Genomic DNA, 17828 nt, shown 5'->3' with positions numbered 1-17828 from the left:
GGCTGCACAGCAAAAGAGGGGGGGGAAAAAAGAGATGGTGGGATGCAGGCCGTATGCATCCCGTGATCCTCCAGCTCTGGTATTGTAGAACGTAGGGAAGGAATTTCGCTTGCAGAAGCTAGATGGGCGCAAGTGGAGAAAGTATGTTAGCGGTGATGCTTGCCTCCTGAAATCATGACTTTGGGGCACTGAAATTTTTATCTTGGCTATTAATGAACCAATTTCAAAAATTATTGCGGTAGCATACTTCCTTCAGGGCATGTAACAACTTCCAGCGCATAACCAAAATTTGTTATGTGGCCTGGTGAGGGGCTCTTTAAAACACAACGCAACAGAAAACAACAAAATGCTCTGGGGTCCCACCAGCTTGACGCAAGTCAGCATCTCGTATCGAAAAAATTCTCGCCAAAATGCCCCACCCAAAGAAGCCGCTGACCCAGCCCATATTCGAGAAGCGTAAACATAAGCTTGCCAAAGGCGTAAAAATAACAATGCACGGCTCAGGCTGCTTGAGCCCCACCAGATCGGTCCACGTCGGCATCTCACTCTGACGATTCACGCAACGCTTCGCATTCTATAAATGTAAACTACATATGAGTCTGCCAAATCATCCTTTTTTTGGTGACTTCATATTGCATGTTTTTCTGGTAAGTACGTTTTTTCCAAAACATATGAAGAAGGTTCTACTGTACTTCATAAATTCATCCAGATTTACAAAATTAAAAAGGGGGGCAAGATCAACCTGATGTGCTACCTCTGCCCGTCGACTTCACATCCTGCTACCTTTCTCTTCACTCTGGCCTCACTGACTATTGTAAAATGTACTGATCTGCACTAGGAATGACAGAGAAACATGCTACAAAAACAAGTAATAAATTTGACATGACTGGTACCAGACAACCTTACCTGGGACCCACCATAGGTGGCATCATGGATCCAACGGTTGGGGCCAGAAGAGGCGGTGCTGAGGCTATCGGGGCATCTGCACCACCTCCATAGAAGGCCAGCAGCCCCACACGAGGATCATCAGGCGCCAAGGGCAAGGTCGTCTCTGGCACCACAGCAGCCGAGGGTGCAAAGCCAGGTTTTCCACATGGTGTTGGCTCAAAAAAGGGGCCCACCAATTCATTCTCCAGGTAGCTTGGTGGAAGGCTTGCAACCCAGCTGCATAAGCAGGTCATAGACAAAGCATGCAAGACCTCATGTTGACCACTGTTGATCTCAAAACAGCTGCCTTTTGCACATACAGTTGTACCTACTTATAACAATACCGGTTTTAACAATATATCAGATATAACAATGAGAAGCTGATGCACCGTCAACATTTGTGCGTGTTCTATGGTAAAAAACTACTTGCTAAATCTATTTTATTTTAGCACAAGCTGAACGACAGGGACAACAAAGGCATGTTTGACACCCACACAGCGCTACTGACTCTCTATTGACTAGTGCTGTGGTTGTCAAATGTGCCTTTCTGTTGTGCCTGTCGTTCGGCTTGTGCAGCAACAAAATAGACTATGCCATACCAACAAGCCCATACAGCTACCCCGATTGCTTACTACAATGTTTCCAGGCTGCGTTATTGGCTATAACAATTAAATTTGACAAATGGGTGCATAGGTCAAAAGAACAAATTTCGAAGGACACTTAAGCTTCACCTTTACAAGAGAAATGCAAAAGCAAAAAAAGATCCCTTACTGTTTCACACGCTTCCCGGCAACTGCAGCTTAGGTAACTAATGTTTTCCTGGAAACGCTGGCGGTGAACGCTGTGCACAAAGGCGAGCTTTGTGGGTTTTTTTTATGGTGTTGCAAGGAACCGAGCAGGCAGCACTACTTCTACTAAGACAGACCTCAAACGGCTGCTGGAAAACGCTATCGCATTAAAAGGGGTTTGTGTTTGAGTTTCTATGCAACAGAATTGTTTTCTCGTATATTCAAATTACAATCCGACGCTATCATGTCGTTAGGTTGTGCGTAAGTCGTACTTTACGAATTTTCTGATGCACCTTACTTTGAGAAATTCAATTAGTACAGTAACGTCCATACACCACGCGGAAGGCCTGCTTGAATTGGCACGCATGATTTGAGATGATTTTCTTGGCCAGAGACGCCGGCGGCAACACCAGATTTTCTACAACACAGGGCCCTTAACACTATCGCATTAAAAGAATGCAACACGACTGAGGAAAAAAAAAAGAGCCACTGCACTCGCCTGCATGCCTCCCACCTTGGCCACACCCGCCTTTGAACCATGCAGAACTCTTGCACAGCACGCCTTTGCCGCATCACTAAGATCCCAACCCTCACATGCCTCTGCCTTGTTTCCTTCCCGCCCCTCTTAAAGTCACGCATGCCAGCACACAGGCAGGTGGAATGGCTCATCTTTCTTTTCCCCTAAGGTTCTGGGTTGATTTTCCTTTGGGCACAGACACTCAGAAGCCAAATTTAATTGTTATAGCCAATAATGTGGCATGGGAGCATTGTTAGTAGTTTATTTTATGATAGAATGCACACAAAAGTTTAACTGTTACATGTAATTGAATTGATTTCTGGGGTTTTACGTGCCAAAACCACGCTTTGATTATGAGGCACGTAGTAGTGGTGGACTCCGCATTAATATTGTCCACCAGGAGATTTTTAACGTGCCCCCAATGTACAGGACAAGGGTGGTTTTGCATTTCTCCCTCATCGAAATGCGGCCGTGGCAGCCGGGACTTAATCCTGCGACCTCATGTTTAGCAGTACAACACCAAAGCCACTAAGCCACTGCGGCAGGTCTTGTTAAAACCAAGTATTAAAAGAAGTAATAAGTAGGTTTGACTACTTTTTTGTGTAATTGAAATGTTTCAATGTTCGTTTCTTCTGCTTTTCTTGTGCAACCCGGTTATAACATTTATTGGTTATAACAATGGGATTAATCTGTACACACGGTCTGTTCCAAAAGCTTGTGCAGTAAAATTTTTAGAATTGTCAATTCACAAGCTTAAATACAACAATGTGGTCACCTTCAAACTACTCCCCATTAGACAACACACTGGTTCCACCTCTCCTTCCATTGCTAGAAGAACCCTTCCAAGCACTTTAGTGATGATACTTTATTTTTTGCAACATCCCCAAAATTCCACCTACATATTACCACTTTGCGTTTGCAGAAAAAAGTTGCAGGGTGCTAAATCCAACAAGTAGGGAGGTTGTTTGAGTACAGTGATAGGACTGCGTGCCAAAAACCCACGCGCCAGCAATGCAGTGTGCAGGGGCATTGTCATGATGGAGAATCCAGCACTCCCATTCTGTCAAATTTGGTGATATGTCATGCAGACAATAGTATTTCTAACAATCTAAAACCTCCACTAAGAAAGCCGCATTGGCAAATAGACCTTCAGCTACAAATTAATGGTGCACAATTCCATGGCTGTAAAGAAACATGATCAGCATCACCGATTTTGCTTCTCTTCCCAAGGCTTTCTTTGACCTTTGCTCATCTTTTTTTTCCACTCCTCGCTTTGCGATTTCAGCTCTAGGTGATATCTGAATCCAAGATTTATTGCCAGTGATAGCTCTTTGCAAGAAATCATTACTTTTGTCTGAAGTTTACCAATCGCACAACATTTTTTTCCCACAACTTTTGCTCAGGAGTGTGTGCTTTTGGTACCACCCTGACACAAGCCTTTTTTCCCGCAAATTTTCTGTCAGAATCTTGTGAGTGAATGAGTTTCTCAAACCAGGTGCTGCTGATAAATCAGTCACTCTGTGGTCATAAAACATTAGAGCAAGCATATGAATAATCATTGATGTTTTGCACCCTCTCACAGGGTGGAGGGGCATCTTCATCTTGCGTTGTCTTTTGGCCTTCACAGGCATCTCAAAAATGCTGAAACATCTTACAGGCAGCTCTTTCCTTTAGGGTTTCCTCTCCACAAAGCTATTGACACATGTGATAAACTTCTACCCCATTTTGTCGGAATATTATAAGAAGCTTTATACTAATCCTTTGTTCCATTTGCTGCTCAGATGCCCCGACGACATACAAAAAATGGGTTGTACAAACAATGTATGCATAAAACACTGGCATGCTATGCAGCAGTTCAGCTCGTACTGGAGGTCGAGATTCTCGACTCAAAGAAGAATATCACAAATGAACGGGGACAAGATACAAGGGTTGATCCAGAAATAAGGTTCCCATCAATTTTAGAAATAGACAACATTGTTTATTCTCATAGGAATTTACATAATTGGAAAGATGAAACTTTGCTCTATTTTTCTACATAATCACCATCTTTTTCTACGCATTTTTGCAGACGGTGCTTCAATTTCTGTATCCGAAGGGCGTAGAACTCTGCCACCAACCCATTGAGGAAGCGTTTCAGCTTTTCTTTGACTTCGTCGTTCCCGAAGTGTTGGCCACTCAAATGTTCCTTCAACTTGGGGAACAAGTGATAATCACTAGGCACGAGAGGTATAGACTGTACGGTGGGTGGGGCATGAGAGTCCACCCAAAGTTTGTCAAAAGTTCCTGGGTTTGACGGGAGACATGAGGTCGGGCATTGTCATGAAGCAGCATTACATTGGCTGCCAGTCGTCCTCGCTGGCGGTTCTGGATAGCTCGCCTGAGCTTTCTTAGTGTTGCAGAATAACTGTCTGAGTTGATTATTGTCCCACATTCCATGAAATTGATCAGCAGTATCCCCTTACGATCCCTGGCCATTACGTATCCATTACGAACACTGGCCATGACTTTGCCAGCAGAAGGAGTTTGTTTGAACTTCTTTGCGACTGGTGACCCTGGGTGACCCCACTGTTTGGATTTTTGTTTCATTTCAGGAGTGAAAGGAAACACCTATGTTTCGTCTCTCGTAACAATGGAGTCCAACAATCCTTCCTTATCTTCTTGACACTTTTGAAGAAACTGGCGAGCACATTCAAGGCATTTCTCTTTTGGCAGCAGCAGCGGCAGCCCTTGCACGTACTCGCGCTGCGTTTTCCACACAGGCTGGACACTCCGCTTTTGTATGGCCGTGGTTCATGGCCCGGCGCTATCTGGTTGTTGGTTGACTGTCTTCTGCAGGCAGGCTTATGGCTTGCTGAGCCGACGTCACGACTTGGGACCACATGCTTCGTTTCTGTGGAAGCAGGAGGACTACAAAAGCCGATCTGTGTCCCGCCTGGCTTTCAATTTGGCAGCAGCAGTGGCAGCCCTTGCACGTTCTCGCACTGTGTTTTCCACACAGGTTAGTGTGCTTACATTTCTTTCTTTTTTTAATGGTGCTGCTGCCAAACTGAAAGCGTGCTGAGTTGAAAGTGTGCCTGTAATCTAGCAAAATGCCATCCGAAATTGCAAAACTCGTGAAAGATTTCAGACAAGAAATATGTGACTTGCGTAGTGCCATGGAAAAGGAAATGCGAAAAGAGTTGAAAGAATTGAAATCATTGATGGATCTGTTCAACACACAATTTGAGGCGGTGATCACACGCTGCTCTAAAATTGAAAAAGACAATGCTTCACTGAAAAAGGAAAATGCGGCGGTACTTGACGAATGCAAGTCACTGAAAGAGCTCGTGTACAACTCTGAACAAAGGTTGACTGAAATATAGAACAATACTCTAGAAACAGAAACTTGGAGATAAAAGGCATACCGGTCATAGAAAATAAGAACATTTTGGGCCCACTGAGCAAAATTGGTGATGCGATTGAAGAGCCCATGACACCATCTGATATAGATGTGTGCCACTGTGTCACTAGAAAAACCGAAAGATGCCCAAATGTTGTTGTTCAGTTCAGGCATTGTGCAAAGTGAAACTCAGTGCTCGATAAGGCACGCAAAGAAATGACTGGACACATCTGATCTTCTGCTACCAGGCCATAGTCCATTGTTTATAAATGAGCACCTGTGCCCGATGCTGAAGAAGCTTCTAGGTCAAACTGTTGCACATAAAAAATAGGTGAAATGGAAGTACGCCTGGGTCTAAAGACTGAAAAATCTTTGCGCGTAAATCTGCGCATCACTTGCGTGAGTGACGTTGACAAAATAGAATAAACACTTCTTGCGGTTTTGTTGCACGCATCCAAGTTGAAATCAGCAGATATGGCAGGAAATTTCTTGAGTCTGATTGATGTGTGCGCATTACACAAAACAATGAAGTGTAGCTTAACTTTTTTTTCATCCAAACGCACAGTCTGCACGGAACAAAAAAGATGAGTTGCACGCTTTATTTTCACATTTAGCTTCACATATGATGTGGTTATGCTTTCTGAAACTTCGCACCAAAATGATTATGTAGTACTTAAAGTTGCTGGTTACACCACACATTACTTAAACAGAGCAGTAAAAAAAAAGGGGGTGGTGTTTTACTCATGGCCAAGAATTCATTGAAACTGAATATCATTCCTGACTACACTGAATTGACTGATGATTTTGAAATCCTAATGGTATCAAACAGTGACAATGTTTTTTCTGTTTTATATCGTCCTCCAAATGGTAATACAACGGCCTTCCTTGCATTTCTGGATAAGATTTTAAGCTGGGCAAATGAAACTGGATCAAAGCTGGTTATAGGTGGCGATATGAACATCAACTTATACACACATCACTGACACACCATGACTTCCTTATGATATTACAGTCTAACGCTTGCATTAACACTATTAATGAGCCCACTCGAGTCCAAAACACCACTGAGACGTTACTCTACCTCTTCCTTACAAACTACCCCATCTACAGTTTGCTTTCGGGCATAATTGGCATACACATAACTGATTATCTCTCAATCTTTCTTATCACTGACCTACATAAATCCCGTCGATCATCCGATAAAGAAGAGCAAGTCTCATTTCAAGATGTCAATCCGATGTCACTAGAACAATTCCGAAGTGATGTACTGAACACTGACTGGTCGGAAATATACAACACAGTTGATCCTGAATTAGTGTATAACTCCTTTTCAAATGTATTTAAATACAGTTACATCAGACATATTTCGAATAAAACAAGAATGCGCAATAGCAAAATCCGATAACCTTAGATCACAAAGAGCCTTCTATCTCAAATAAAACAAAAAGATAGACTGTATAGAAATTTTTTATGAGCGAGAGATGCAAATGACTTCCACAACTTCAAATCTTTCAGAAACAAATTAACACATATCCTCAGAGAGGCTAAAAAGTATTATATATGCACAATGTATTCATTTCACATATTATGAAACTTAACGATCTCATCTGGTAAAGGCTAAATGGCATACTAGGGAGAGTAAACCGGACTCTGGAGCAGCCTCAAGAAATAATTCTAAATAGCACACCAATGTCTGGTTCTTTACTGGCAAATTCATTTAATGATTACTTCTCTTATAAACAGCCCCAATCATCCTGCTAGCCTAGACGATCTGACACCAAATAATCCTGTCAGTGCATTTCTAATACCTACCAGTGCTCAGGAGATACATAATGCACTCATCACTTCTCGAAACAGTAGAAGCACAGACCTTGATGGCTTGCAAATTTGCCCTATTAAATATGTCCTCGATATTATCACTTCAGTATTGGAGCATGCATTTAGCCTCACATTTCGAAATGGCACATTTTCTAAAGCAATGCAAGTAGCGAAAGTGACTTATTTTTAAAGGCGGTGATAAGAACCTTTTAGAAGATCACAGGCCAATATCGGTCTTAACTGTCTTTTCTAAATGCCTTGAAAAATTAAGATTAGGATGGTTTCGTTCTGTGAAAAACATCACATCCTTACTGACGATCAATTTGGCTTCACTAAAGCACGCTCGACGGAAATGGCACTTTTAACCCAAAAAGAATTTATACTTAACGTATACGAACAGAAGCTATTGGAGCATTCATAGACTTCAAGGCTTTTGATCGGATTAACTATGAAACATTAATAGGAAAGCTCGAGACCTATGGGTTCAGAGACGTATTTTTAAGTATAATAAAGAGCTATCTGGAGTACCGATGTCAAATGGTTGTAATAGGAAACTATACATCAAATATTAAATCAGTAACAAGTGGGGTGCCTCAGGGGAGCATTCTTGGGCCGCTATTATTTAACATTTATATTGACGACATAACAAACATTACTTCAGTGGCCAAATATATCTATGCCGACGATACCACATTATTATTCAAGTCTGCCAGCTGTAAAGAACTTGTGACTTACGCAAAGTCAGCATTAAATAAGCTTAATAGAGGGTGTTCAGTAAACTCATTAACCATTACCACAAACAAAACGAAAGCCATTCTATTTCAACCTAAAAATTCAAGGGCTAATATTACGGACTTTATAATTTTAGGAAACTCGCATGTTGATATAACCTCGAATAAATGCTTTAGCATCATTTTTAACGAACATTTAACCTGGAATAAACATTTCGACATGCTCAGTGGTAAACTTGCAGGCGTGGTGGGTGCCCTTGCAAAGGTAGGCTTTTCTCTGCTCACTTCTGTCAAGTTATTAGTCTATAACTCTCTTTCTTCACATCTAAAATACTGTCACCTTGTCTGGGGTAACACTACAGGGTCAGACATTATTAAACTTTATGCACTAGAAAAAAAGGCTGTGTGTGTGATTAGCAACTCAGCCTATGATGAACACACTGAACCCCTTTTTAAGAAACTTCAAGTTTGTCCCGTAAATTTACTATTCAATGAATTACTCTTGCAACGGTACCTTACGGAAAAAAAGCGAGGAAGTCACTTTATTGAACACCTATCCAACTTATCCAAAAGCATAAAGAATACAATAATCGTCATAATGCAACCTGGTTCATACCCCGGACACACACCAATTATGGAACACAACTACTTTCTTACTAATTACCGTCCTTGTTAAATTCACTTGGTTTTTGATTACTCACTTCGTTCCTTATGTTTCTGCAACAATGACTTTCTTACTAATTACCGTACTTGTTAAATTCACTTGGCTTTTGATTACTCACTTCGTTCCTGATGTTTCTGCAACAATGATGAATGCAAATTGTATTACATTGCTTCGATTACAATTCTTCACTACGTATATTTAGATTCCTCTCATCATAGTTGAAATGCTACCTAAAAATGTCCGATTGGTGTTTCGAATTGCTTTTTTTCCTGTGCAACAATGATTATCCTTAAAATTACACTGCTTGAATAACACTTTTTTTATCTTTTCTCATTGAGTACATTTGGATTCTTCTCTTGCCTTTGTATAATGCTACATAACAATGTCTGATTGCTGTTGCTAATTCTTGTTTTCCTTTATTTTGCACACAAATTTTGAAAGAGGCACTGATCTTTGTCAAGCCAAATTGATTTTGGCTTTTTGTCTCTGCCACCTACATCATGTATAGATGTGGAATAAATTTGATTTGATTTGGTCTGATGCCAATAGCCGTGGTACCCATCGAGCACAACGCTTATGATACCCCAATTTTTCAGTCAAAGCTCTTTCCACTGTACCGTAAGAACTTCCAGGAAGCTGAACAAGTTCACGGACGGTGATCCTCCTGTTTTGAGGCACTTCGGGTTGGACCATCTCGATAACCACCCCTGAAACTGACGGACTTCCACTCGTTCATCGGGAACTTCCCTCCGACTGGCACTAAACTCCCTGCACCACTTTCAGACGTGTTGAACAGACATACACTTGTCGCCATACACCTCTGTTAACCGACGATGAATATCCACTGATGGAGTCCCTTTGCCGTGCAAAAAACTAATTACGGAACGAATCTAGCACTTGGCAGGATCAACAATGGGAACCTCCATATTGGACGGCTGCTGAGCCAAGAATGAACGGCGCAGCGAAGCACAGCCGGGGGAAATCGAGAGTGGAGGAACAGCCACACACAGCAGTGTTGCCGGATTTCGCCTTGCACCATCCCGTGCGCCTGGAGCTCTTTTTGGGAACCTTATTTCTGGATCAACCCTCGTAGAAAATACGGACAAGCGCAGACTAGCAACTATGTTTTATTTTGAAAAGTGCGCCAAATTTATACCCTGGCATAAACATGTGTGGCACCTTAAAGATGCCGTCAAGACACAAAGACAAGGTGCTGTCGAGACGCAAAGATAGGATAGCGAGGGAGATTGCCGAAGCATTCTATATTGATAAGTCTGGTGACATGTGCGTGGTGAGGCCATCAGTGAGTCTGCACGAACTAAAAATAGATTATTTAACCAGTAATCTTTAAGGTGCCACACGTGTTTATGCCAGGGTATATACTTGTAGTGTTTTTCAAAATAAACCATTGTTGCAAGTCTGTGCTTGTCCGTGTTTTCTATCTTGTCCCTGTTCGTTTGTGCCATTCTTCTTCGAGTGTGGATTACCAACACGCCCAACAGTTAGTACTTCTAGAGATTCTCTAGAGGGGGGAGAGCGATAAAACAATGCTTCCACACCCTCTCCTACTTCTTTGCTGACTTGGTGCCTGAATTTTTGGGACACACCTCAGGCTGTTTGACAAGTCCAAAAGGGCTAGTGTAGACACAGTCCCAAACAGCCACTGGCTCCACAGCATTTAAGCACACCATTCTGCAGTTACAATGAAACCAGAGCTACACATGCCAAACTAATAAAATTTTATACCCGTACATCAGAACGAAGTGTGAGAAAGAACATAAACATCCCATGCAGAAATGGCATACTGCTGACATGAGGTAGCCCTGAAGTAGGAAAAAAAAAGAAGAAAACTCGGGTTTTACATGCCAAAACCACGATATGATTATGAGGCATGCCGTAGTGGGCGACTCCGGATTACTTTCGACCAGCTGCGGATCTTTAAGACGCACCCCATGCGTGGTACATGGGTGTTTCTGCATTCCTCCCCCATTGGAATGCGGCCACTGCAGCCGTGATGGAACCTGTGACCTCGAGCTTGGCAGCGCAACGTCATACCCACTCGACTAATGCGGCGGGTCTAAAGTAGAGTTGCAGAGTGAAGCCCTCCATTCTATTTCCCCTCCTTTTGCCTCCTCGGAATGGTTTAAGATGGGCCATTCCCTATCCTGGAGTGGCTGTGCTGGTCAATTTAATTCCTCCAATTACAGTAAATGAGATGCTTATTCTAAAATTATTTACTGCTTGCACTTGCCAGCCTTGACAAAAAAACACACCCAGCAAAAACATTTTTGACATCTTAATAGCATAACGAATAATGTTACATGGTACTAGTTTTTTTGCACAACAAACTGTCTTTGTGGCCTCTTATCTCTTCAGAGTGCTGTTGCCTATAATCTCTCTAATTATTAATAATTTAAGTAAAGCAAAGTACAAAGTAAAATTACACCATGTAACATGTCTCTTGTAGTGGGTGAGCGCAATTATTGAAGAAAAAAAGCTGCCAAGCAGTAAACGAGTTCACAGCTGAAGAATTTGCAGACATCCGCTGCCCTATTTCAGTTCACATTTACTTAAATATTAATGGGCATAATTTTCCAGCACCCCATCATCTCGCCTTCGGTATACTCAACATTGTGCGGAAAAAACATGCACTCTCTCCAAATTGCTGTGCATTTGTCATGGGGTGCAACTGTTTGTGACGTGGCCTATTTTGACCTGCATTTCTAAGTCGTAGGTCAATCATGCTCTTACTAAATTGAATAATTCTTTGCAACTTAACGTCTTAACTGAATGTTCATGTGTCCACTAAAACTAAGGAGATACTTGCAAATCCTTAACAAAAGTTAAGGAGTCAACTCTGACAAAACATTCCCCTCTTTAAACGCACTTCAACATTGTAACAAATAAAAGTTTCTGGGTCATCAAAAGTACCTGCCAACCTTTCAAGTATATAATTAGTAAAAAATCTCGTGAATACAAGGAAGGAGGGCTGGGAGACATTTCCCCCCTTATCATGCACCTTTTGCAGCACACAAGTGGCGACCAACTTGGTACATCATCGGCCGACAAGCATCGCCATGTTGACATCACGGTGACTTTTTCAATGACTGCATTGTAGTGACTTGCCTGCTTCAGTATTTGTTAAGAAACCTGCTCAAAGCAACACAAAAGGGTCCCGCAGGTACCATCATAATTTCTATCTTCCCTTCATTCCCCCCCCCCCCCCCAATTTCACATTGCCCCCTTCTTTAAGCCACTTTGAAGAAGTTTCTCAAACAGAATTTATGTTTCGTTATATTTGACACCACTTCAATAACAAAAATGGCCAAACTTCACAAACTTTAGAGAAGTTTCAAAAGAGTGCAGGTATGCACAAGTGAATGCGTACAATACCATGTTTATAATTACCATGGCAGAGGCAGTCACCTATAGATAGATACTAAAAGAGCCACATTGAGTACAAATTTAGAGATGTAATAAATTGGCTGAGTCTAATTTAGCCTAATTGCAAAAAGTGCTGGTTTTGTGTTGTTATTAAAAGGGCCCCTCACCAGGTCTGGCCATTTTGACCTGACAAGCGCAGAGCATACAATGTGCGATAACGATTGTGTCTGGAAAGTATTACATTGCTACGCGCCACAGAAAGAACTGAAATTTCAAACCAAACGCCGTTTTTCCTCCTCCTCGTGGCCTCTGCGCTCCCAAGACAGAGGATGACGTACACGTGCTAGTACGCCTACGTACATGTGCTGCGAGGTCGCACTTGGTGACCCGTGACTTCGAGTATGATTCAAGGCAACATCTATTATTTGAGTAATATGTTGCTTGAATACACAAATTAAAACTTAGAGAAATAATAAAGCACACAAACCGAATGTCTGCATATTTTTGTTTTACTTCGCACTGCAGCAAGAGCGATGTACTTCCATTTCATCTGCTTGTTCCCACGTCATGCAGTCGCATGTGCAGACACCAAACGCTGTCATTTTCTGCCACGTTCCAGCACGGGATCATGCTCTGTGATCCTCTTGTGTTTGCCTCAGTACAGTCAAACCTCGATATATCTAACATGGAAATATCAAATTATTGCGTATACCATACACTTTCCATATCACCTGGAAAATCGCATGCATTTTTAATTTTTTATTTCGAACGGGGTTGGGACGTAAAATGGACATATCGAACTCCGCCACCCCAGACCACGTGCACTCTGTTGACAGGCGGTGAGCTTTCCCGCAACACACTCGAAGAAAGCGGTGGCCCGATGGGCATTCCCAACTGCTATTCCAGTACACCATACTATGGCTGCCAACATCAATCGTGCCATGGGCGCCATTTGGACGTAGTGGCGTACGCACGCAGTGGCTTGGCTAGTTCAACAACCTCAATGACCCATTGCATTTGCTGCACTGACTCCTCCTTGTTGCAGCCGTAAGTGGCGCGCGGCTGCGCTCTGCGCATGCCGCATCTCGCAAGGACCGGTGGTTTGTATCCACAAAGACGCGGGAGAGCGCTTGCTCACTGGGCTCCTTCATGGATGCCTTGGCAGACGCCACTTAATACTTTGTTATTGACCGGTTTTCAAAATGCTTCAATTGACGGACGTGGAGATCGCAACAGTAGTAGTGGCCAAACGAAGATGCTGTTGAGGTTGATCCTACAAGCGCTGATGTTGCCTCGCTCCCAACTTCATATGAGGCTGTAGCTACTATGGCCCTTCAAGGTTGCCAGCCTATTGCTTCGATCATTTAGACCGTGTTGAGGACTCCGTGTTTAAGCACAAGGCTGCCAATAAGAAGCAGGCTGCACTGCTACAGTACTTTCAGCCAAATAAATAAGCTTCAAGTGAATATTTACTATGCCACAATTGGGGAGCAATCGGAGATTGTTGTTTGGAGCGCGCATTCGGTTGGCCTCGGCTGCGCCAACTTCGCGCGGCTGATGAAGTCGGCGCAGCTGAGGCTAATTGTGCATGGTGCAACCGAACGCACGCTCCGAACAACGATCCCTAATCACACCCTTGGTTCATTGAATGGTGTGCAGAAGTTTCTGCCACATATCGAATTATGGCTATATCAAACTATTTCGCGATCACCGCACTGTTCGATATATCGAGGTTCGACTGTATTCGTATAGCACAGACTTATAGCGCTAGTCAGGCGTACTCGTGCGCAGCGCACAAAATTGTGTGCTGCGCACGAACGCAGCAGCTCGCACGTGACGCCATGAGCGGAAGTGCAAGGGGAAAAAAAAACGAAAGCTAGACCCATGACGTATGCATCATGCAATACTCGAGCTCCGCTAAGGGTGAACGCAGGGAAGGAATTTCGCTTGCGAAGGCTAGACGGGGCAAGCGGAGAGAGTGTCTTTCTTGGCAATGGCCCTCGCCTCCTGAAATCATGGGAACTGAAATATTTCTATCTCTGCTATTAATGAACCAATTTGAACATTTTTTGCAGCAGAACGCTTCCTAGAGGACATAGAACACCTTCCAGCATATAACCCAAATTTGCTATGGAGCCTGGTGAGGGGCCCTTTAAAATCAACACTTAGCACTCCGGGACTATTTGCTTATTCCATTCCAAGTCTATTTAGTAATCTCTGGTTCCCATTCCATCTGCCAGACTAGTGCCATCATTCCATTTCGGGTGTTTGGAAACATTACAACTCTGGAGTTGCCACTACGCAACTCTGGTATGAAGTAGGCAGTGAAATATGCAATATATTCACTTCCTGACAAAGTGCATCCTGCCATCTATTCTTGCTGTTCAGTAAAAAAATTTTTTTCCTGTTCGCAAACACAGGAGAAGTTTCATTGCACCCCATTGTAAATATCCTGCAAAAACCTCTAGCTGGGCAGAAAAGCTGTAGCTCACCAATGAATTAGAACAAAAAGTGAGGAAATATGAGAACTGTGTACAGCATGGGTCAGAAGCGACCGACACTTGCTAACCTCATTTGTAATCAGCTAGCCTCCTGGTTAGCTGAGGTGGCAGAGCGACTGCCCCGGAAAACTGTTGGTCCTGGGTTTAATCCCTGCACTAGTACAGATTTTTCTTCAACTGCGAGGCTCTCCTTCTTTCTGAGAAACTAGTTTTGAGTTTCCACAGACATGGCCCAGTGGGTAGGATGCCTGGCTAGGCTGTGGGAGGTGCACCATTCGATTCCCACTGCCGGAAACCCACTAGTTTAAAAGACAAGTAGAAGCAGCCCCCCAGCCACACTTTTTCAGGGGGTGCGTCATTGGATGAGGTTTGTTCAAACTCCTATGCTTGCTGTGCAAGAACAGAGACAAACAAAACACCAAGGCTCTAAAAAAAAGAAGTCTGGGATCCCATGCCATGAACTTCCAAATATGTGGGTGTCTTTCCAAGTGTCTGGAACTCCCATAGCTTCCTTTGTAGCTTCATGCTATAGTCAGGTGGATGATAATTTTTCCTTTAAAAAAATCATTATTACTAATTTCAACATTACCATTTAATTTGAACATCAGAAAATCCAAACTGACTCTATGTGCCCAATGTGGCCAAAGTAACATAAGTCAACAATATCTATACATTAAATATATATATATATATATTACAGTGAAAATTAGTTAAAAGCAGAGAGCCAAATTTTTTTTTTCTCTAGTTCAGCAAAAATGGCTCATTTATTGTTCAACTATGAAGCAAAAAAATAATAGTTGCCTCTCCCCCTTTCAAATATTTACGTGCATATTACTAACATCCTGCCTCCTGACATGCCACTCAGACCTTCAATAACAGCACTGCCACTTCTACATTGGAGGCAAGCTTGGGTGCATTTACAGATTTGGTACCACAGTTGAGCCACAAGTGGAGGCAATGCATGGATGAAAAGCTTCAGAGGAGGAGGCCAACTTAACAGAAAACCTTTAACGTTTTGGTTTTATTTTGGAGTTTCATCACTACATTACTATTTAGTTCCGAGTTGCACCCCCCCCCCCCCCACCTTCAATTTCAGTTAGATACCCCGGTTCTTCTAACCAGCTCTCGTATGTACCATGCCCGTGCCATTTCTGAATTTTACACCGAAAAGTAACTTGCTTTACGAAGTCCTGTAAATTGCCAGGTGCAAAGGTCAATGGTGTTTTAAGCAATTGCAGTTTGCAATACACCTGTTATGTCATAGGCACAAAACATTTTTTTTTTAAAATGGGGTTCTACATGTCAAAACCACAATCTGATTATGAGGCACGCTGTGGTGGGGAACTCTGGAAATTTGGACCACCTCGGATTCTTTAACGAGCATAAATCTAAGTACACGGGTGTTTTCTCATTTTGCCCCCATTGAAACGCTGCCACCGTGGCCGGGATTCGATGCCACGATCTCGTGCTCGGCAGCCCAGCACCATAGCCACTAAGCAACCACGGCGGGTCACAAAACATTTCAGTCGAACCATTACATAAAATAAAGATTTCAAAGTGAGCAGAATAATGCAGCGAAAATCTTACTTGAAATATTCTGCGAGTTCGAACATTCCATCCAGCTCCTCATTCTTTTCAATGCAGGCTAAAAAAGGAAAAAGGAGGGAAAAGGTTAATGTGATAAACATACAGAAGACAGTAACCAAGAAATTGCTACTTCACGAGCCTTGGAGAGCTCTCCAGTAACAACTATGCATACGCATACATATAACTGCTACAGTTATGAGTTGCTTGGATCCTGCTAAATGATCTAGGGTAAGATGTGAGCAGAGAAACACTACCCGGCGTTTAACATCCCAACACGGGCTATGAGAAACGTGGTAGTGGAAGGTGAACTTTCACAACCTTAAGCACCAAAGTGGGCACCAAAGGCACAGTACACAGCCGTTTTTGCATGGCGCCCGATTGGAATAGGGCTGCATCGGCTGCTGCAGCAAAAAATAGAACCAGCTACATTGTGCTTAGCAGCCACCACAGCAGGTGTAAGGTGGTTTAGAAAAAGTCCTTTATGAATATTGTATATCGGCCAAACTGGCCATCATCACAACTATAAAATGCACAAACACATGTTACTGACTTGGAAAGCATATTTAGCGCCAGTGAACAAGGACAGCAGGGAGACGACAGCACAATGCGCCAACTTCAACAACTTTATTTTCAGGAAACAACCACCTATTTAACCTATGCACAGTGGCGCTGCCTCATACAAATTTTAACCATCCAAAAAAGCCATCTCCTTATCTAACAAAGAGACCGAAGGGGCACTAACACATGTACCACTATTCCGACAAATAGCCTGAGCCTCAATAATCTATTGCACATCTTTATCTTTGTGCTTCGCAAGAACCCAGCAGGACCCATACATCGGCGTACAGCCTCATTCCCGACAGTTGACAGCATTGCTTATTTCTCACATTTTGACTATGTTCTCGTTAGCGGTCAATAAGACACCTTCCTATCTGTCCGACATGTTTATGGACTTCCACTGTCCTGTGAGAAGAAACAACAGTTTCTACGGAACCCACTGGTGCTTTACGAAGATTTGTAGAGCATCCGACAGATGGCTTACAGTACAGGTCCATTAACAGACATATTTTCACGAGTTTTTCAGGCGCTGAAAAGACCACTTTGTGTCCACCCGGCTAGCCATTTTCTTAAGACTATGTGCTGTTCTACGCAGACAGGGCACTACTGCTACTTTTCCTCTGAATTCCACCCATTGATTTGCTGCGTCCTGAGTTGTGCTGTCTGACCAGCATCTTTTTAGCACCCCATCTGCGACCAAAACCTGCACTGACTCCGGAAACCCTGCTGCGCATAACCTTCCCGAATGATCCAAAAGACTTGTATAGATCGTATGGTGGCAAGATTTCTTTAATGCATTTCCAAAGCAGAAGTTGACAATGCTCCTCTTGATGAACTTCAAGTGGGCGGACCAATACAGCAACAGGAGCTTATTAGCCCTAGGTTATACTCCCAACACATGTGCCGTTTCATGAACTCGAGCTGAATAAGAAACGCAGCACGTTATCAGTCAGCTCTTCAAGCATGAGAGTAAA

The 17828-nt window shown here is 42.9% G+C and overlaps 1 protein-coding gene across 1 annotated transcript in view; it reads right to left on the bottom strand.

Annotated features, from left to right (window-relative positions):
* The window catches only part of LOC142562055 (uncharacterized), a 79405-nt gene that overhangs the window by 37136 nt on the left and 24441 nt on the right, over positions 1-17828 (bottom strand). The window contains exons 5-6 of the mRNA XM_075673493.1: positions 16297-16354; positions 907-1164 (exon numbers count right to left, since the gene is read on the bottom strand). Coding sequence (XP_075529608.1) covers positions 907-1164; positions 16297-16354 — 316 coding nt within the window. The remainder of the gene's footprint in view (positions 1-906; positions 1165-16296; positions 16355-17828) is intronic.

This window comes from Dermacentor variabilis, chromosome 1, assembly GCF_050947875.1.
Source record: "Dermacentor variabilis isolate Ectoservices chromosome 1, ASM5094787v1, whole genome shotgun sequence".
NCBI classification, from domain to species: Eukaryota; Metazoa; Arthropoda; class Arachnida; order Ixodida; family Ixodidae; genus Dermacentor; species Dermacentor variabilis.
Note: the sequence above shows the minus strand (reverse complement) of the source record. Positions and strands in the feature narration are given on the sequence as shown.